The sequence below is a fragment of the Gossypium raimondii genome, chromosome 3, assembly GCF_025698545.1.
Source record: "Gossypium raimondii isolate GPD5lz chromosome 3, ASM2569854v1, whole genome shotgun sequence".
In the NCBI taxonomy this organism is placed as follows: Eukaryota; Viridiplantae; Streptophyta; class Magnoliopsida; order Malvales; family Malvaceae; genus Gossypium; species Gossypium raimondii.
This window is the reverse complement of record NC_068567.1, coordinates 59,241,326-59,262,888: the sequence shown is the minus strand read 5'-3', so window position 1 is coordinate 59,262,888 and position 21,563 is coordinate 59,241,326. Positions and strand designations below refer to the sequence as shown.

Sequence of the window (21,563 nt, the reverse complement as noted above, 5' to 3'; positions counted from 1 at the left end):
AATAGCTCAAACATTAAACGTGGCTCATATTACCGGATCAAGTTATCAAGCCGGATTGAACAGTCTACTCACGCTTCAATATTTTATGAAGCTCAAGAGTGAGAATATTTTTGAATCTAAGTGGAACAAGATGAACTAAATGTTGCTGCCTCCCCTAACATTATACGACTAGTTCAAACCATAGGATGAAACATTTTGCTCTCATTAGTCTCTTTTGTTTAGAGACATAAAAGCAATGTCATCGAAAATATTATTATAATGAATGAATTATATATTAGTAGTTAATAAGAAAATGATACATTACATGCATAATCAAATGCACATATGGCTACTTCTCTATTAGGGGATTTGCTTAATAATATGTTATATAGAACCGAGACTTATTACTGTTTGAAATTATGAAATAACATAAAATGTAGTTTATACTTTCACCTGTTCCAACTGGAGTTTGTTCATTCAACCATCGTATATAGGGGTGTTCATTCGGTTAACCGACCGGTTAACCGACCCGAAATAGTATTAACCGAATTAACCGACCTTTTAAAATTTTTAACCGTTAACCGAACCGAATTTTTTTTAAAAAAATTAACCGAACCAAAATTTTTTCGGTTAATTCGGTCGGTTAACCGAATTAACCGAAAATTATATGTTTTTTATTTTTGGTTAAAAATTAACCGAATTAACCAAATTAACCGAATTACCCGAATTAACCAAATTACCCGAATTAATTGAATTAACCGAATTACCCGAATTACCCGAATTAACCTAATTAACCTAATTGAATCATACATAATTAAATTATTTTTAGACTTTTATACTTTAGTTTTAGTTTTAGTTTTAGTTTTAGTTTTAGAATTTTATTTTTATTTGTTAAATTATTTGTAATTTTTATGATTAGGTTGGGTTGGGTAATTAGATTGGGTAATTGGATTGAATTGAATACTTGGGTTTGGATTGGGTTTAGGTGAATAGTGGGCCTATTTATATATTATAATTTTATTTATTAATTTTTTCGGTTAAACCGAAAAAATTCGGTTAACCGATCGGTTTTGAACCGAATTAACCGTTAACCGAAAAATCAAAAAATAATTAACCGACCCCCAACCGTCGGTTAACCGACCGATTAACCGAATTCGGTCAGTTAACCAAATTTTTTCGGTTTTACCCGAATTTTGCACACCCCTAATCGTATAGCTGTAGGTTTTTTTTTTCATAATTCAAAGGTTCAACCATCGTATAGCTGTAGGGGTTTTTTTTCCATAATTCAAAGGTCAAATTTTACTATTAATCTTTAATGAGAAATGCGCTGATGTGTACTTGGAGACGTAATAGGATTATGAAGAAATTTCATGCAAATCCGAGTGTACAAATTGAGTCGAAAGATCTGCCAGATATTGAAGTTGGCGACTTGGACGCAAGGCAGGAAGTATTGGATCGTGAATTGTGACTTGACTAATAAGTCTTAACCTCAAAATATTGAGTGCACTATGAAAGAGAATAGCTGCACCAATTATATCTGTTGGGGTGGAATTGATATATGTATTCTGTATCTACGTATGCACGTTATATTCAGTTTTATGTTCCTAAGAGAGCAAGAGGGAATTCTACCTTTAAAAAATGAATTTATATGGCATCTTCTGCTTAGGCCAAGTAGTAACGAAAATTCCACAAGCCTTTCCGCTTCTCATCCGACTGTGTTTTCAGCGCAGACTTCACTGAAAGGTAGTTCTCCCAACATTCAACTGGCTGCAAGGAACTGCTTTATTTTGGAAGATCCACCGGATGACAAGAAGGAGCAAACTACTGGTTCTGAGAGGTATGTAAACCTTTTTTCAAGCTTATATCTCCTTGCCACTTTGTGGCTCTTATATCTGATGTGAGTTAAAGAGTTTGGCAGTGTTGTCAATGATGCCGGTCATCAGGATGCTAGAATGTCGAAAATTCAGAAAACAAAAGCCTCAAGGAGGACAAGTCCACCCCAGTTTTGGATCAGACAACTTCATCCAGCAACCATGCTGACCAAAATGCTGAAACTTCTCTTCCTGAAGAAAAGGTGACATCAGCTTCACCTAATTGCCTATCCACTGATAAACAGAGTACTATAAAAAGCGCATTTTGGAAAACGGGTACCTTTTATCTTCTCATTTTTCTTATTATTCTCGGCAGATGTGATTAAAGAAGGTAAAAGTGAGAGCCACATACCTCTACGGAAACAAAAGATGATAGTAGACTTTATAGGAGTGAAACATTGATGATTTATATTTTTATGCATCGTCCATGAATAAGTTGATGACACAACTTTAAAAATAAAATTAGAAAATTTAGTTTTAAAAATTTACGATAATGTATCTTCATTTGATTTATTGATAGTGTACATTGTCCATGCATCAAAATTTTTAGACTTTGTTTGTTTTTTGGGTTAATTTCACTATCCAAGTTTGAAATCGATCCCTGTACTTCGAAAAGTTCTAATCAAATTCCTCAAAGTATCGATATCCTATAATCAAATCCTTATATCAACATCTCCACTAGCTTTATCGTTGAATATGATCATTTCAAATTTGGTGTGAAATATATTTAAAATATATGGGTCAAATTATAAATACGTGTATATCTATTATTTGAATTGCTTAAAATTTGACGTGTTAAATAAATCCTCATAAATTTTAATGACATTGTGCTTTTTTAACATATCAAAGCCAAATTCTTCATACAATAGGTACAAAAGTGTTTACAGTTTGATCCTAATTTTTAAAAATACTCAAATAATTCATATTAACTTTTTAATCGAGCTATGATTCCATTATTGTGAATGAAGTTATGCCATGCATGAGCCTTAAACTCAACATATCAATTTCGACCCATTACCATGAGAGTAAATGTTTTCAAAATATCAAAATATCAAAATATGTAAGTTATACACATGATATTTACTTACTCATGATTTAGGTAAGTTACACCATAAACAATACAAGTATTGTCTTATAGTAATGTATTACTAGTTTAGACAATCACATCTATATATCTATTTTGGGAGTCAATCCAACTCGATAGTCAAGACAAGTTATCTCCTTAATCGACTTATAGATAACATAATAGTCTTAACATGAATCGTTTGCTCAATTTAATTCCATAGACTATGAATAGTTTAGATTGCAGATTAATATAAGTTGTCTTATAGCATTATAACTCAACCATATAATACAACTTATCATTAGTTAAACCTAAATCACGGAGTTAATATTTGTTTTTACAATTTGCCTTTCATGCAAAAATCATTGATGACGGTCATAAAAGGAATATTAAAGAAACACGTAGTAATTTTCTTTATCCAGTTACATATAGGCATATTTATGGGTTGAGCTACCAGTCCAAGCTTAAAGGTTGGCTTGAAATTTGGAATGATTTGAACAAAAATATTAAACTTGAAAAATGAGTTTAGGTTAAAAAATAAGCCCGATTAAAATATGGGTTGGGCTGAGGCTTAACTCAACCTAGCCCACTTTCTAAGTTTGTATTTTATATATATATTAAAAAATGTTAAATTATATTTATATAAAATATTAGTAAATGAAAATGCATATAAATTTAATAAACATTAAATTAAAAGTAATATAAATATATATTTTTTAAATAATATAGAAGGGTTGAAAATTATTTTAGATTAATTATTTACAAATATAAATAAATTTAAAAAACATTTTTAATTTATAATTCGGAATTACTAAATTTAAATAAATATAAAATATATTAATATTAGGGTTAAACACGAACTAAACAGACTTGACCCGACAATGAAAAGACATTTACTCATTCATTCCATATTCATATACTCTTTCCCCTACAGAAATCTCGGATCACACAAACATCACCTACAAACAAAAAAAAAAAAAGCACTGCTCATGAAGTGGCCTACGTATCAGTCCTAACCAATTAAATTAGCCTGCAACATACCAACGAAGTAATTAAACAAAATACAAGTACAACAAAACAAAAGGATATTATTATTACAAATGCTTGGGTTTGATCTCACATTCCCCTCTCCAATATTATTCCCTTCCTAAAACAACATCGATTTGATGTATAAAATCCTGAGGCACAACTTAAAAAGATTCCCATGTCGCCTTTTACTTCTTTGTTAGTACCATAAAACCTGTCTCATCCCTGCACGATCCACCATTTTTACATGTTTTTTTTTAATATTTTTATATTGTTTTATTGTTTTTCTAATCATAGTGTACTATTCCTTATCACTACCCCAACAACAAATTCAATTTAAACGAACTTAATCACAGACTTTCTTCATGTTTGCAGCTAAGAAAGAAAAACCCAAAGGTTTTCATGAAAGAAACTCCATTTTTATATGAAAAGAAAAAAACTCTATAAAGGGGTAAGGTTATGGCCATGGCTGCCATCTTAAGTTTGAAGTAAAAAGGGATTGTATAAAAAGTAAAGTCAAGCAGAAAAACAACGATATCTGGTTAGCTTTAGCTTTAGCATCGATTTAATCACAGTTTATAGGTTTTTGTAGCCATTACCAAAGCAAAAGCAAAGCATTGTCTGTTGCGAAATCAACGAATATGCCACCAACTATGTTTCGGCCGTTGTCCTTTTTTTTTCCACACGTTGCCCATCTTCCATTATTTCTCTGTGTTTTCTTTTCCTTCATTTCTCTCCACGTGTCCCCCCCAATTTTCTCATTGATCTTTCTCTCCCTTTCTATAAACTTTTTTCTCTTGGGTTCTTTTCTCTCTTTTTGATCCTTTTTTTTTCTTTTTGTTGTTTTTTGTGTCCATTGATCTGTCGTTGTTTTGCAGAGTTCAAATGGTGAGAGTAAAGGGTTTTGTTTTAACTGACAAACTCTTGTTTAAAGATGGAAGAATAATGTTTGATTGGTGGGATGAGATTGATGAATCTAAGGAATGGCAGAGATTCATTTTCTATTTATTATCTGCTTCCTATGCTGTGGTTTCCATTGTTGCCCTGGTAATATTCTGTTTTTACTTAGCTTCATTTTCATGTCTATTTTGCAGATAAAGAACTGGAATTGGAAGGAAAAATAATGTGATTTAAAATGGAACTTTAAAAAGCCATTATTGTGGGTGTATTTCTTTTATCATGCATGCATGCATGTAATGTTTTTTGTAATCTTGAATCTTCAATCAAATCAAATCAAATATATAATTGTTGAAATTATAATTATATTGATTGGTAATTCTGGGATCACATTAAGGTACCTATTTGTATGTTAGCTCATTGCATTACCCTGAAAATTTAACTTTTTTTGCCATCGTTTCCTATAGGCAACAAGTGCTTAGGTGCTCTTCTTTAGCCTTGTAGGGGGAAGTTATGTTACATGGATTTGAGATGAATGCTTGGTATGGATATGTGTTTGATTCGTCTTACTCGCAATTTTATTAAGGTTTTTTCATATATTTGGAGTGTCGTAAAGTGTCGGATACTTTAGTGAAAATGAAGAATTTGAGTAACATCGGAGAATTAATTCAAAAAATGAAGAGGGATTCAATAACTCCTAGGACTGTAGTGTTAGTCTTTATGTTGTTTGCAATTATAATCTTATGGATTGTTGTCGTGTTCGGATCTATAATATGCTAGTGAGATTCATGTGAATCCCGACACTGCTATTTTCGCTCCACTTTCATGTTTCTTGCCCTATGTAATGAGTGCGCAATACGGATTAATGCTTAATGCTTCAATTTATAGGTACAACTATGTCGCATTCAATTGAGAGTGCCAGAGTATGGGTGGACAACACAAAAGGTTTTCCACTTGATGAACTTTATTGTGAATGGATGTAAGGGTTGTGTTTTTTTTCTGCCATAGTTGTGCCAGCAGCTGTTTTATCACTTTGCTAATAACTTTCTGCTGCATTTTAACAGTGAGGGCTGTTCTATTCTGTTTCTACAAGAGCGTGTTTCTCGTTAAATCTAAGGTATACATCACTGTTTACAGTCAATGTACCTGTGCTCCGGTTTTTATTCCGGGACTCATTTCTGATTTCTGGTACATTGATATAAGAAAACACGCGAATAGCCTGTCATATTATACGTAAATAAAAAATGCATATATCCGTACATACATACATACATACATACACAGATACATGCATGCACGCATACGTACATATATGATGTCTAAGAGTTCATATTGTTTAAGTCCACTATCAATAATAGGAAACTAGACTAGTTGATCATTGAAGTATATTAGAGACAATAGATAACGCCGTACCTATTAGTTTGCGGTACGTTGGAACCGTATTATGATTTTGCTCCATCTTTTAAGCATGTGTTACCTCTTCGGAATTAGACCCCTGCTTATAATTTGCTCCATTGTACAGGCACTTGAAATGGTGCTTCTGGATCTTCCCGGTCTTTTATTTTTCTCAACATAACATTGCTTGTCCTTTTCTGGGCCGAGATATATCACCAGGTAGACAACCATATCCCTTTCTACAAAGTAATTCGACATAAGTAATCACTATCACTTTACGGATGGATGCTCAGGGATTCTTCTTTTCTTTTTATTGTTTAGGCAAGAAGTCTTCCCATTAATAAACTTCGGCCTGCATACCATAGCATCAACGGATTTATATACTTTGCTCAGGTAAAAGTAAAAATGTAATCACTTATTAGAGCTATTAACTAGAAAATCCATCTTAGGTTGCCTATTTTGTTTCCTATGCTACCAGGCATGCCTATGGATATCAGTAAGATTAAGTCAAAGCAATCTTGCAGTGGAACTTAGTAGACTCTTCATTTCAGGTAAGTTCTTTATATTTTATCAGCTATTGGACTCAATAAACCCATTAATTTGCATTAAACTGACAAGAACCGAACCGAACCGAAGTAATGGACATGTCTGGTCATTTCATTTTTGTTTTTGCAGTAATATCATTCTGTGCTGCATTGGGGTTCATGATATATGGTGGGAGGTAAGAATCGATATCAACCCTCTGACGGGTTTTAGTTTCTGTCCCTTACCTATTCACTTTTCATTCGTTGGTAGGTTGTTCTTCATGTTGAGACGGTTCCCTATCGAATCAAGAGGTCGTCAAAGAAAGCTGTTCGAGGTATGTTAATTTGTATCGTTAAAGAATTTATCATTTGTTTAAAGATGACTTGTGCATTGAAAGTTAGCAATAACAATGCCCTATTTCTATGACAGGTCGGCTTTGTAACAGGAATCTGCTGTACTTGTTTCTTGATAAGATGCATTGTGGTGAGCCCTATTCGATTTAGAAGTAAATACTACATTCAACTTACATATATGTAACAAAAATGGCTTCTCTTGGTTTTATTTTGCAGTCCACACTCTCGGCCGACATGAATGCTGGTCTTGATGTTCTAGATCATCCAATCCTAAATCTTATCTATTACATGGTACATTTTATTTCTATAGTGTGCTACTCATTTATTCATGCAACAATTAGAAGGATTTCTAATCATCTTAGACCAGTTTATTTGCTTAAAGACTCATTTATTCATTAACATCATCTTAAACAACCAAGAAGAAGAAATATAACATCTAACCTTTATTTTGGAGCTGAGATTTCGGTGTCTTTTCTCTTCTGTAACAAGCACGTTAGGTCCATAGAAGCACAGGTTAGGATCATAGTAAATCTAGATATGAACAAACTAGAAAGCTTATAGCATATTGTGAAGTTTTTATGAATATTTTCCAGTTTATTCAAGGAATACTTACCCTATTTTCCCATTCTTTTTCTTTTTCTAATTTTCCTTCTTGTGGGTGTGACAGTTCGTAGAAATTCTTCCATCAGCTTTGGTGCTGTTCATTCTTCGAAAATTGCCTCCGAAGCGGGTCTCTGAACAGTACCACCCAATAAGATGAAGAGCTGAAAGCATTTGTATTATACCTGCAACTCCAAAGATTATGTTCTCCGGGAAAATATTAGCATCCGGCTCAAATCTTACTCATGATCATTTATTTAGTTCGATGAATGAACAATAACAAACAAAAATCATTTATTTCGTCCGGTGAATGAACAAAAACAAAAGTAGAACCATTCATTAGCACTCTGTATGCTTAATCCATAGTCTAAAATTTCCTGTCACAGGGACTTGATTCATATGTATATTCATTCACTAATTTGTTTTTACTTCCTTTTCTCAATATAAATCCATTTCATGAACTTCTTTGCTACTAAAATTTCGGAAGTGGCAAAGAGAATTTAGCAATGCGGGGGAACTTTGTTTCTTTCTACAGTAAATGGGGCAAAAAGTGTTATTTTTCTCTTCCAAATTTATTCAATTAAGGCTGATGTTCAAAATTAGATCTATGAACCGATTAGATAATCATTTGATCAATCCAATTAATTTATACAATTTAAGTGAATAAATCATTTAAAAATTATAAAAATAAAAAAATATATATTAAAAATAGAGAATTGATTCAATTAATTTTTTAATCTGGTTCAATCGATTTGTACATGTTCATGAGTCCATCGATCTAATTTCTTACTCCGAACCAATACAGTTCCAACACATTTTTGAAAATGGTGAAAAAACTTGAAATCTATTTGAACAGGTAAGATTCAGTAGATTTAACAATGCAGATATGGTAACAGTATAATTCAGAATGGTAAATTTTAAAAACCAATGAACAAATCCAAGCCGGTAAAAATCAATTTAGTTAGGTAACTTATGATATCTGGTTTGCTTTTAAAAAAATCAAAATACTAATATTTTTCCAAAATTGATTAAAATTGAACCGTTACGAAATCTCTGACCGGAATTTTCTAAGCCTCCTCTTTATATAGGTTGAGTGTATGAAGTCACATCTGGACGAAGTAAAACACACAAGGAATCAGTATATGTCCGTATTACATGAAATACCAGAACTCCACGATAATTAGCCAACCCCATTAACAAAGCAAAGCCCATCATTCCTCTCAACAGATTTTACAAAATACTCGCAACCAATAAATACTACTCTACCCCTTGAACTGAGAATTTATGATATTAAAACTATATATTAACCTGAATAATAGAAATGGGCTGCTCTTTTACGCTACCTAGAAACAAGGAGATAGTGCTGAGTACATTAGAACCTAAAAGTGTTAGATATATTGTATTTACAGACAGAATGAAGTTAAACACCTGTCTATGTACAACGTTCGACATCCAGCCAGGTTATTCAAATGCAATAGACATGAAAGTGTCATCATCCAAAAGAGAGTCGACGTCGAGAAAGTCTTCATCAGCAACAGCCACTTCTTCTGTACTGTTTAAAACCATGTTGCAAGCCTGTAGAAGGATTATCTCGAAACAATTCAGTTCTTTATACATGTTTTCACAATCAAAACAAAGTATCCTCGATTGTTTGAATGATCATGGATATCTAAACATCATTGAAGCCTTCTGAATTGGAACTTTTACTAAAAGAGAAATTTATATCAAAACAACACATACCTTATTTTCTTGAATCCCTTGAACCAATGTCAGCAATCTACGATATTGACCTCGTCCTTCAGGATTCTGAGCCATGGACTTTACCCTAGTAAGTGCCTTCTGAAACCTTTCTTCAGTTTGTTTTCTTCCCTCCTTGAGAAAATCATATTCGTCCTCTTCTGGAAGTGTGCACTGTGGGTCAGGTTTGATAATTGCATCCCGACGAAATCCTCGCAAACCACTCCCTTTACGTCTCCACCGTAAAATAACTTTCTCCAGAATTCCCACCGACCAGACAAAAGTTTTATACTGTTTCCGCACCTGGTGTCCTCTGACATGGGCCTTCACACCATAAAATTAGAAATCAATAAATTCAAATTTTCTTGAGGTAAATAATAGATCAACAGATCCTGAAACTAAAAGTGTTAAATTTTACATTTAAGATAAAAACAATCAATGAGAAAAATTGCCTATGAAAACATCACTATATCAAAAAGCCACCACTCAAGGTTTCCATGACAGGATGAAGTATTCTTCGCCGTAAGGCAGGGACATAGAGACAACCGGATTATGACATAACCCCTTGCCAAGGAAAAGATGGAAAAGAAAGAAAAAGAAAAGAGCAGCAATGAACCTGAATTTTTACAATTCTTTTCCGGATCAATAAGAATTCTTTTCTTTTCTTCCAACCACGAAATTTTTTCTGGATTTGTGTTGCAGCAGCATGGGCTACCCCGTCACTTTGAAATGGCCTGCGTGTCTTAGTAGTTAGAAGTGAAATAACATGTTCGCCAGACACACCATCACTGGACTCTCTCAACTGTTTCCGCTGGAAGGATTGCATCCTGAACATTTGATGTATTCGATCAGCAGCTTGTGTAGCATTACATACAGCAGTAATTGAGTCCTTCAGTGACAGTATGTCTTGCGCATCACTATAATTGACAGAAGTTGCTATTCGATCAGAAACTGTTTGTACAGCTTCCTTCTGATCATCCATCGTGAGTGAAGAAAGGTAACTGGTCAAGGAAGATTCTGCAAGGAAACCAGAGATTCCTTTGTGTCCATTAGCAGAAGCCAAGTCAGCAGGAGTTCTGCCCAAAGGAAATTCTGGAGATGGGTCTGTAAGAGCTCCAGGAGCTGCTCCCACAGAGACTAGAATTGCAACGGTTCGCTCTCTGAATTTCAAGGGAAAAAAAAGAACACAAATCTGAGATGTCATCAATGATTCATAACCAAAGAGTACATAATGAGATTACTGCAAAAACAGTGTAATATCAGTCAGAATATAAACTGAAGGCCCAAGGTGCAAAGTGTGCACACAACACAAACAAGAGTAAGTTTGGAGGTCCTTGCCTGCCACAAAAAGCAGCCCAGTGAAGTGCAGTCCATCCATTCACATCACGAAAGTTTATGCTCACTCCAGCAGAAACAGTAGGATTTATTGCCCAATCATAACCAAGTGCAGCTGCTAAGTGTAGCACACCTTGCCCCTTCTCATCTACTATATTCGGCCCTTTACCATCTTCCACTATTTTGTGAAGAAGCCATGAGTATAGCTTCTCTTTCATCAATCTCTGAAGTAGGCGCTCCTTTTCTTCATATTCAGACAAATCCTGGTCAGATGAGGGGTCTACAAACTGGTGACATTCCTCTTCCTCTTTCATTGATATAATTTTAGCAATTAATTCTCGTTTCTCCACAACACCTTGACAATGATGATTACAAGGACTGAAAGATTTCAGAGAAAGTAGTGTTTTAAGTCGCAGCAGCATTTCTCTTGAAGTAAGACCATATATATCAAAAACATTTATGTCTTTAGTGACCCCAGCTCGATAGTCAAATTCTCGGACTTCACTACAAGCTACCCTGTTGGAACATGTGACATAAAATGGGACTTGCCCAACATTGTGAGGTGGAGCATAACAGGAAAGAATGCCATCAGCAATAACCTCAGCCGGAACCTCCACTTCACCAAACATGCATGACCAGTTATATTTTGCTACTTCCTCTTGACTCTTCAAAAATGTTCCAATTATCAACACCTGTTTCATGAAACAGAAAATGAGAAGGGGGAAACCCACTTTTACTAACTTGGCATCTATCAAATAAGAAGACATCACAAGAAAGTGAAAACCAGATAGACATCTAAAGGGGGGAGGAGTGGTTACATGAACTTGAGCAACACATACAGCAGGGGGGAGAGGAAAATGTGCAGTGACACATATAACATCAATAAGATAAAAGCAAAAAAGGAACAATAAAGCATGACAGTTATCTCTTTTCCACAAGAAAGCTGGAGATAGAAAAGGCTATGGCTTTGCTTGGCAAGGAGGATGGAAATGAGCAAAGATGAAGAATTGGTTAATCTAATGGTTAACATTCATATCCACGTTCCTACTTTCTAGCTTAACCATTGGATTAACAAATTTTCCATCCTTCATACCAAGCAGAGTTAAGTGAATAAGCAAGTATATAATTAAATCTTCATCCTTCTAGTTGCTGCAGAAACTTAACTTCAGAAGCACAAAAACTTTAATACCTCAGTTTCTAGGTCTATGTAAGCCCACTTTGGTGAAAAATCAACTATGCTGAAAAGTTGGTCTTGGGAGAGAGAGGGGCTCAAAGAGGCATCATCCGATACATTTCCACACTCAACAGTGCTCCAGGCAAGACCAGATGAGGACTGCATCTGCAGATCATCTACTTCTCCAAGTTCTTTAGTAATCCATCGTGAAAAACTGTCAACTTTCTTCAAGTTTTCTTCTCCATTAAGTAATGATTTTTTCAGAGAGAAAGCATAGTTGACGTTTCCGTCCAAATATATATCATTCTCAGGATATGTTTTCGTGACAGAATCAGAATCATCATCTTTTAGAACATCATGACTAGTAATTTCCTCAAGAGCATTCGGTAACTGAAAATCATGAGTCTTTTGCTCAAAAAACCTAGTATCATATGGCAATTCGAAATTTGATGATGAATCCATCAACCATTTGGGCAACTCCAATGCATTGTCAGCTGAAGGAATCTGAAATAAGCACTGGAGTTAGAAGATCTATATATGAGAATGGATTTGAGAAAAGATTCAGATAGATTTGAAGATAAAAAGTACAAATCCTTTGGGCATTACATAAGCCACTGAAAAAAACTGAAACCTGACAGTTCACCTTAACCGTCTTTTGATCAACTTATGACACCATTCCATACTGTATGCAAGGATGGACAGTATGGAAAGCAAAAATAATACTACCTTCTAGCATTAAAGCACTATATAAAATATTTTGCATTACTAATGAGGTCAAGAAACCACACTAAAACATTAAAAGATTCACAAAATTCTACATTATATGATACGTCATAAAAATTTAAATAAAAAAAACTCAATTACAGACAAGACAATTGTATAAGTGTAAATATCAGTTTTCATGTCTCAATCTCAGAAGCTTGACCATGAGATGCAAACTAAATGATTTATAACTAAGCCACAAAATGCAGTGACCATGAATACCTGCCAATTTGATTCTGTTGACAGAGGATTCCCAAACTCTGCGCTAGCACTCTTGACAGTTAATAACTTTCCTTTCATCATGTTTTGTTGTTGCAGGCTGATACTCATAGTATCAGGTTGAGTGGAAGTCGCTGAAGTATGAGAAGATGCAGCAGCACATACAGGCAAATATTGCCCCAAGTCTTGTTCCCAAGATGGCAAATCAGGTGTTTTTCGAGCTTCAGTCATGCAAGTTCCATAATCAATATCCCTAGGTCTATCTCCATGAAGATGTGAAACTTCATTTACTCCAGGAATTGACGACCAACCTTTATGATCTTATTGTAACAGTTTCAGGTTTCCATATGGTTCAAATGCAAAATCATGCAAAGCATAAAGCAAAAAGATATTAACAGAAGCTGTTGATGAAAACAAAATCGTAAGATAATGCTTACCTGGATACTGATGCGGAGAAAAATGGTTCAAGAAACCAGAATCTATCTTGTCCATCACAGAAGCATTTCCTTGTTGGGGCAATGTACAGAATCTAGAACTTGCTTGGTGACTATCTTCTGTATTGAATCTCATATAAGTTACATTCAAAAGTTGTATGCACAATGAAGGAGAAGAAAAAAGTAACTTGACCACAATTACACTATAATGGCATTTGTATATGAATTTGAACAAAAAACAAAGGGAAAAAAAATACCAGAATCAGCATCTTCACATAAGGATGTTAAAGTGCTGGTAGGGCTTGCCGAATCCGCATTTCCAGAAGGTGCTTTCGTATGACTATCAGGGTAGCTAGAAGTTGAAGGACTGCTTGTTTGTGAATTTGATACATGACTTATGCCTCCAATTGTCCTACCCTGAAAGGAAAAGAAAACAACATGGTCTGAAATAAGAAAAAATTTAACATGTGGAGTAATTAACAATTCAAAAAACCTAAATGGTGGCCTAGTCAAAGTCGAACTGTCAAATAATCAATAACCTAGGCAGGAAATAGAATAGTTTAAAAATTAAAATTAAATTTAAAATCATTAGTTTCTGAATATTCAATCGATTAACATGGATACTTATGACAGCAATAGTAAATTGAAAATTTTAGTCTTGAGCACAATAAAACAAGGAACAACGCAATATCTATCGAGTTCAACCGTAACTGCCCTCCCCTCACAAATATCCCCCACAATCCCTGCCCTCCCCTTAAACCAGTCAAGCAATAGTTCTTAATTTATTAATGAACTACCAGACATGGATTTAGGGTGCCAAAGAAACTAGTCCACCCGAGTCCTTATCCGTGCTGATTGCATCTCTTAAATTTCTTAAAGTTCCAACAAAAAAACAAAGGACGTACCAACCAATGTTCTTTGTTCATTTCTTATATAAAGTTGTTGGGTAAGAATACTGCATATTAGAGACCGTATGTTACAGTACAATAATTCTTCCAAACAATCAATCGTCAAGCCTTTCTTAAAATAAAATAAAAATTAGGGATTTAAAGAAGTGAGCAGTACCTTGACTTCCAAGTAGTGCACAAAAACTATATGCGTCAAATCCCTACAATATTAACAAAATCATTCAAACCAAAATTAACAAAGCTTATAAACAAGAAATTAAGTATATAATTACAAAATACTTCACAAAACCAGAAACATGAAATTTTCAACAAAGCAGATCTCAAATGATGTCATAGACCCATGAAGCTTACAGAACACATAGTATTGTTACATTATTTGCAAATTACTGGATATAAACTTTTCAGCCCTAAAAATGCTCAACGTGCAACCCTAAAAGTTCTCAACTTGCTTTACAAGTCTATGTAAGAGAAGATGATGTACTCTCGTAACTGAAACTCTAAAGAAAATGGATCATGCCATAACTATACTTCACAAGCTCCTACTGTTACCAACCAGTAGAGGCCTCTTAAGAAGCACACATGTATTATATGGTCCATGAGGCAAAACCATAAACAAATATTTGAACACTGTTATCTGAAACACTACTTTACACCCTCATTGCTGGAATGCATAAAGGTACCTTACTAAGCATTCCGGCATTAGCAAACAGTTTCAGAGTAAAATATAAAAGTAATTAATTTTAGGTAAGCATGACGTCCTGGAATGCCTATAACTAATTGCAAAAGCAAAAAAGATACGTATACATATCAATCCATACTGTTCAAGCATCCAATAGCTGCGCCTTTGAAAGTTTTCATTCTCTTCTCCATGGGCGTAGTAGCAGTGCAACACATCAATGCTTCCAACCTAAAAATTGCTTAAAGGAAGTTACTCTTAGGCAAATTTTCCAATCTAGGAGTATGAGTCACTAAATAAAGACTTCTGAATTGGTAAAATTATATTACAAGAAGATAAAAACTTCATCTTCTATAGATGCATTGCTTACCTTCAGCTTCTCATGAGCTTCCTTCACAGTCTTTCCATCCTTCTTCTTCCTCCAATTATGCCCATCCTTCCTAAAGTATCTTAAAACCTTCCGATCAAAAAGAAAAAGTGAACCACCTGGCAGGTTTAAAGTTCACATCAATCCACTTGGTTTTCTAACCATAAAATCAACAATAACTTAATAAAATAATCTTTCACAACCATAAGACCAATTTGCATGTTTTACTTAAAGCACTCGTTCAACTTAATGATTAAATTAAGCAATTTTTTAGGAATGTAATATATAACAACAGAACGAGATTAATCTACTTCCAAAAGAATTATATCTACATGCTTTTTATCAAGTGCTTGGTGATCATGATAACTATGTCTGTCCACATTAAAGAAAACACTGTCATAAATTTTATCCAACTCTGAAATGTTTTTCAACAATCATACTTGGGGGTCCGGTAGGAGGCTCTGATGAAATATGAAACTTTTGATAATTACGAAGAATTTCACAGATCTCAGCAGGTCGCAACCATCTATGCTGGGCTTCCAGTAATATATGGTCAATATCTGCAATCAGGAAAAAGATATAATTAATAGAATACATATTGCCACAAGCAAACATGTGAAAATGGAGTAATAAAACCCTGAATCTAGAAAACATAAAAAGCAAAATCAATTCATTAGTCCAGAGTTCACACGTGTCTGGAAGAGAGGGGGGGCTATTTTAGCAAAAAGCTTCATTGATGCCATCATTCATTTTGTGACCCATATTTCGCTTAAAAAACTTGAGGTCTGATAATGAATGAAAAGAATTATCCAACTCAAATCATGCACCTACGACGCAAACTTAATTTTCTGCTTTTATAGCAGATTATCAAGCATCAAATTGCACTTCCAATTGATATATATCAGAAATGATTACCGCTGCCACATTATCGTATTCATTATGCCTATTTGAAAGAACTGTTTAGTATTATTTATCTCTTCAATGTCTTTAAAGTTTATACAAAGTGATCTTACTTCAAAACAACTTTATAGCTACTTTCCAGTCCACTAAGCAGGCAAAAGAAAGCTAAAATCACTGTTCATTAAATCATTGGACAATCAAACCCTAATTAATGGAATTTTAGCAAACAATTTGAGTTCTTAAATTCTATCAATTCATCAATTCCTCCCACAGAGTCTCACTTATAGAATCAATCCATATACCTTGGACCTAACTCTATTTTCTCAAGAAAAATCCCCGTAAATTCCCACTAAAACAAACACAATTATCCCAGGTATCAATATAAAAATAATAATCAATAGTAGACACGCAAATTCAGATTAAAAACGCGTTAAAAGTGTAAGCAAATCTAAATAAGAATATATCAAATTAAAAAAAATTTTGATGAAAAAGACCGACAGAAAGCTGACCTAATCTGGGAGCCAAACTATACGAGGCTTGATCCGCCATGAGAAGACGAAAAGATTGATGGATTTGAATTATTTGAATTTATTGTTTGATTTTGGAGATAAGCAAAGGATACACGAAAGCTGAGATGAGATAATTTCTTCTATTTTGACTGTTAATATTTTTCTTTTCCCTTTTTATTCCTGGGAGCTGAGAAGACTTTTCTGAATAAGGAAAATGTGAAAAGGATTTTCCTGTGTGAAAGTCGAAAGACCAAGGAAGGTTCAGGTTGTTGAATAGTAGGAAGTTAATGTTTACCAATTAATGGGCGACATGTGGCGGTGTTCAAATTCTTAGCGGCGGATCTGAAACTACTCTTTTTAGTACCGCTTTTACTTCACTTCTTTTTCGGTTTTACTCCTTTTTTTTTCTAAAAGCATGTTATGATTGGTTCAAAAGGAAGGAAAGTTAGGCGAAGTAAAACAAATGGGTTAGTCCTTGAAACTTATTTTTCCCAATTATTCCTTCTTCTTCTTTTTTGACAAAAAAAACTTGGACAAAAATATTTCAAGCCTCAATACGGAATAATTGTTAAGTTTAAAAATTAACATGGATAGAAAAAAGTTCATGTCCAAGGGTGAAGCTAGAAATTTTTATTAGTTGAGGTCAAAATTAAATTGTATATGTTTATGATAGTAAAAATGTAATTTCACCATTTTAATATTTATATCTTTATAATTTTAAAGGATTAAATTGATTTTTTATCATTTTTAAGAGGGCCAAAATATAATTTTATCCTTACTAATTTAGATTTTTATAAATTTTAAAAGGACCTAAATGAAAAAAAATTCATTTTAGGGGAGACCAAGGCCCCTCTTCATGTCCTAATAATTGTCAAGTTCAATGACTAGCTTAATCTGGAAAAAGAGTTCAAACTCTATCGTGAGAACACTTGTCAAATTCAATGCCCAAATAGTGCAATAATCCAAAGGGAATAATTTTTCTTCGATAATGTATTTTTGTTAGAGAAAAGTTAATATATATAAAGGTACCTGAACTTGACAACTTATACTTACTTGACACCTAAACTTTTTTTTTTTTACCCAATTGGTATTTAAACTTGAAAATCGTAAGTATGATACTTTTTGTAGATACCTGACTAACACTATTAAAATACGCTGACATGGCACTAACGACTAATAACATGGTTTCATGTGACAACCTCATATTTTGACATATGTCAAATAAATAATAAATTATAATTTTTTATTTTTTACCATATGTCAAAATGTGAAGCTACCACGTACCTCATGCTATTGGTCATCATTGTCATGTTATCGTATTTTAATTTTGGTAGTCAACTACCTGAAAAAGTACCAATTTGGGTTAAAAATCCCTCTCTTAAATGTTTTAAAATATAGGAAAGCCATAAATAATGTGATTTTTAAAATAAAAAGACTTTTTTTTTTGTTATTCTCAATTTCGATGTTGAGTAAATTAGTCACTCTCAAATAAATTAGAGTAATTTAATCATTATCAATTTCAAAAGTGATCAACTATGACAATCAATCATAACATTAATATTTTTCGACAATTTATACATGTTTTTTATTGATACAATAACAAATTTAGTTTTCAAAGTTTACTCATTTTGTCAAATTGGTCTTGATTTATAAATTTAGCCCATAAAATTTCTGATTCTATTAATTTAATATTGATTTAACAAATTTAATTGAAATATTTACACATCCTGTCAACATGTACACAAAATATATAAACATCAATGGTTAAATTTGTTATTATACTAATAAAAATATGTTCAATTGATGAAAAATATTAACATTGTGATTAATTGTTCTTAGTTGCTAACTTTCAAATTTTATAAAGATTAAAAATATTATTTAAAATTAATAAAATTTGTTATTTCACATAGCGTTATATTATTCACGTAGACTTGATGATTTGGAAAAGAACATTCACAAACTATATAACACCATTACCATAATAAAATACATATTGATAGTTCGTATCACATTGAACATTTTATGAAAGTACAAACACCATAATAAAACTCATATTAACAATTCAATTTTCATATTAGACATTTGCAAAATACAAGTACCACATTAAACATTTAAAAAATACAAGTACAAAATGTGATATTATATTTTTTAATATTATTCAAATTTTGAAAAATTAATTACTATTTTTACTCTCCTATCTTTTATTGAATATAAATAAAAGACAGTGATTCTATTGTCATTCAAGCACCGATTTTAATTTTAATCACTTAAATTATATATATATAAAAGATAAAATGATGACTCGCATTTTCAAGTTTGTCTTTTATCCATTTTTGTTAAGTTGGTATAGGAAAAAATGTTTGGTAATCTTTTATTTGGTATAATAATATATTATGTTAATTTAGTCTTTAATTAATTTGTATTCTCACATGATACCTTAGTTGATTGTGTATATTAAATTTATAGTTTTTTTATAGTTTTTGTTTAAAATTTCAATGAATTTCTTAAAAGATCATCAACAAATTACAAAATTAATATAATTAAAAAATATTTTTGAAATATTTGGCTAAAAATAGGTTATATTAATGTTATTTAATTTTAAAATTATTACTATTTGATTTTTTTGTAATTTTATATTTTCTTTACCCTACTTTGATTAATAAATGTAATTAACTCTTATTATGTTTAAAAATATAATTTTAATTTAAAAATGTTATTAATATGCATCTTTTTTAAAATATATATTTTAAACTTGAAAATTTAATATTTATTAATTTTAATATCGTAAAGTTAATTCAATTATGTAAAATCTTAAAACAAAGAGATAATTTATTTAAAATCGACTTTATATTTAACACATAAAATTATAAAGAAAATTTTAAACACAAGGCATGAAAATTTAATTAAAGTAAATATGAAACTGAATTAAAAGTGAGTATATATATCAAATAATTAAAATTGTAAATTTGATTGATTTAATTAAAGTAAATATAAAAATTAAAAGTGAAGTATACTAAACATTTATTGATTAATTTTTGCCTTTGGCCCACCTCAATTTCAATTAAATAAATTTTAAGATATTTTTATTATATTAATTTTTAATATTATTAAAATGAAATAAAGGTATAATAAATTATTTTTGACCAGAAATTACACCATTATTTTATTCCTAGATAAAATATGGTAAATAATATATTTGGTTGTTAACAAAACAAATATAAATTAATAATATTTACTTTATTGTATTTATTAATTAAAATCATTTGTTGTTTAAACTTAATTTAAAAATGAAACCTACTTTAAATACAACTTAAAAAATATCATTTATTTGTAATAAATTGATTCAGAGACATGTGGGGTTGAAAAAGACGAAAGAGTACATAGTAGTAGTATTTCTGATGAATTTCATCTATTAAAATATTAAAATAAAAGGAGGAATTCACTTACACGATGTAAAAATTAAAGTAGTTTTATACATTTCTATAATTTTATATGATTAATATTTTAAGAATCCAATCATTACATTTTATGCTCTATTCATATAAATCATACACATCAAATTTAATAAATTTAAAACTTCTAACTAGTTGTTTTATGTAAAAGAAATTTCAATAATTGAATATATATTGATATATAGAGTATTTTAGATCAAAATGATAGAGATATCGGATCGATTTTAAATTTTATATGAATAACAAGTATAATTATATTAATAAATTTAAATATTTAATTATTAAAATATTGAAATCATGATTTTCAACCTCAATAATAAACATACCCTTATTCTTCGAAATGTAGTGATTTTTCATTCCCGATATCCACGACCAATGGAAAAAAATTGAAACTACACCTACATTTTTATAAAATGAATGCAATTTTGCCAAATTAACATAAAGCCTGAACAACTATACCAGGATGATTGTTTGAGGCTAATTTTATGTTACTCAAAATTAAGTGATTCATGTATTATATATTTTGATTATATTTATTTTTATAGATAATGCTTAGAACTATTCATAATACCTCCTCAACCCATAAATAGAAAGGTAATGCATTTCAATGCACTTAAACAGTCGTACTCTTGCATTGACAATAATACTCATACCGATAGAGCTAAGACTCAATCGACTGTTTTAGTTTAATTCATTCAATTGTAAATACGAATGTTTGTCTGGTTCAAAAAACTTAAAACAGAATTGAATGAGATGTAGTGTAATTTACCCTAAATACAATTGTGTTGAATTCTAATTTTATTTAGTTGGTGGATTGATAATAAATTTTAATAAAGTTTTAATTTTGACTAATGACATACAATTGTGTTGACTTTTAATTTTTATTTAGTTGGTCGGTTAATAATAATATTTAATAAATTTTTATTTTTGACTAATGACACCAAATGGTCCAAAATCCTTTAAAATGAAAAATGCCCTAAAAATTTTCAAATTAGAAAAAAAGTGCAATTTGAAACTGTCATTAGTCAATCATCGCAAAAGTTCTTTTCTCTAAAAAATCATTAATAAAGTTAATTTATAGAATACCCTAATGAGTAATTTATGAAAAATTTCATGATTTTAGTTTTAAATATTTATATTTTTCAACAATTTGGTCCTTAGTTTTTGGGTTAAATTTATTTATTAATCTTTTAGAAGGAGTCAATTTATTTTTAACGGGACTAAATTATTAATTTTTTAATGATATTGGGTTGACAACCTGTATGATAATCCATGTGTAATTCATGCTGACATGATATTATTTATCTTATATATCAACAAATAATTTAATAATTGTAAAAATATTCAAAAAATATAAAAATTCATAAAAACTAAAAAGATA

The 21,563-nt window shown here is 31.6% G+C and overlaps 1 protein-coding gene, 1 long non-coding RNA gene and 1 pseudogene across 5 annotated transcripts; 1 reads left to right on the top strand and 2 right to left on the bottom strand.

Annotated features, from left to right (window-relative positions):
* Positions 1-4,727: 4,727 nt before the first annotated feature.
* LOC105795075 (tobamovirus multiplication protein 1-like) lies at positions 4,728-7,923 on the top strand (annotated as a pseudogene).
* Positions 6,082-7,853, bottom strand: LOC128039867 (uncharacterized). Its single transcript, XR_008194605.1, has 3 exons — positions 7,723-7,853; positions 7,551-7,588; positions 6,082-6,583 (listed from the first exon to the last, which is right to left on the bottom strand). It is a non-coding gene; the product is annotated as an uncharacterized LOC128039867 (long non-coding RNA).
* A 905-nt stretch (positions 7,924-8,828) lies between the features above and the next one.
* LOC105795074 (calmodulin-binding transcription activator 2) lies at positions 8,829-16,973 on the bottom strand. Of its 4 annotated transcripts, none has more exons than XM_012624540.2 (13): positions 16,731-16,973; positions 15,762-15,881; positions 15,325-15,440; positions 15,097-15,185; positions 14,436-14,478; positions 13,628-13,787; positions 13,374-13,490; positions 12,940-13,256; positions 11,971-12,459; positions 10,785-11,473; positions 10,063-10,606; positions 9,450-9,770; positions 8,829-9,284 (listed from the first exon to the last, which is right to left on the bottom strand). In XM_012624540.2, the coding sequence occupies exons 1-13, from the start codon at positions 16,768-16,770 to the stop codon at positions 9,171-9,173; spliced, it is 3,159 nt and encodes a 1,052-aa protein (XP_012479994.1). In that variant the 5' UTR covers positions 16,771-16,973; the 3' UTR covers positions 8,829-9,170. The 4 variants fall into 4 exon arrangements, with proteins under 4 accessions (XP_012479994.1, XP_052484601.1, XP_052484600.1 ...); XM_052628641.1 differs by having other exon boundaries at positions 12,940-13,247; XM_052628640.1 differs by having other exon boundaries at positions 13,374-13,487.
* Positions 16,974-21,563: the final 4,590 nt, after the last annotated feature.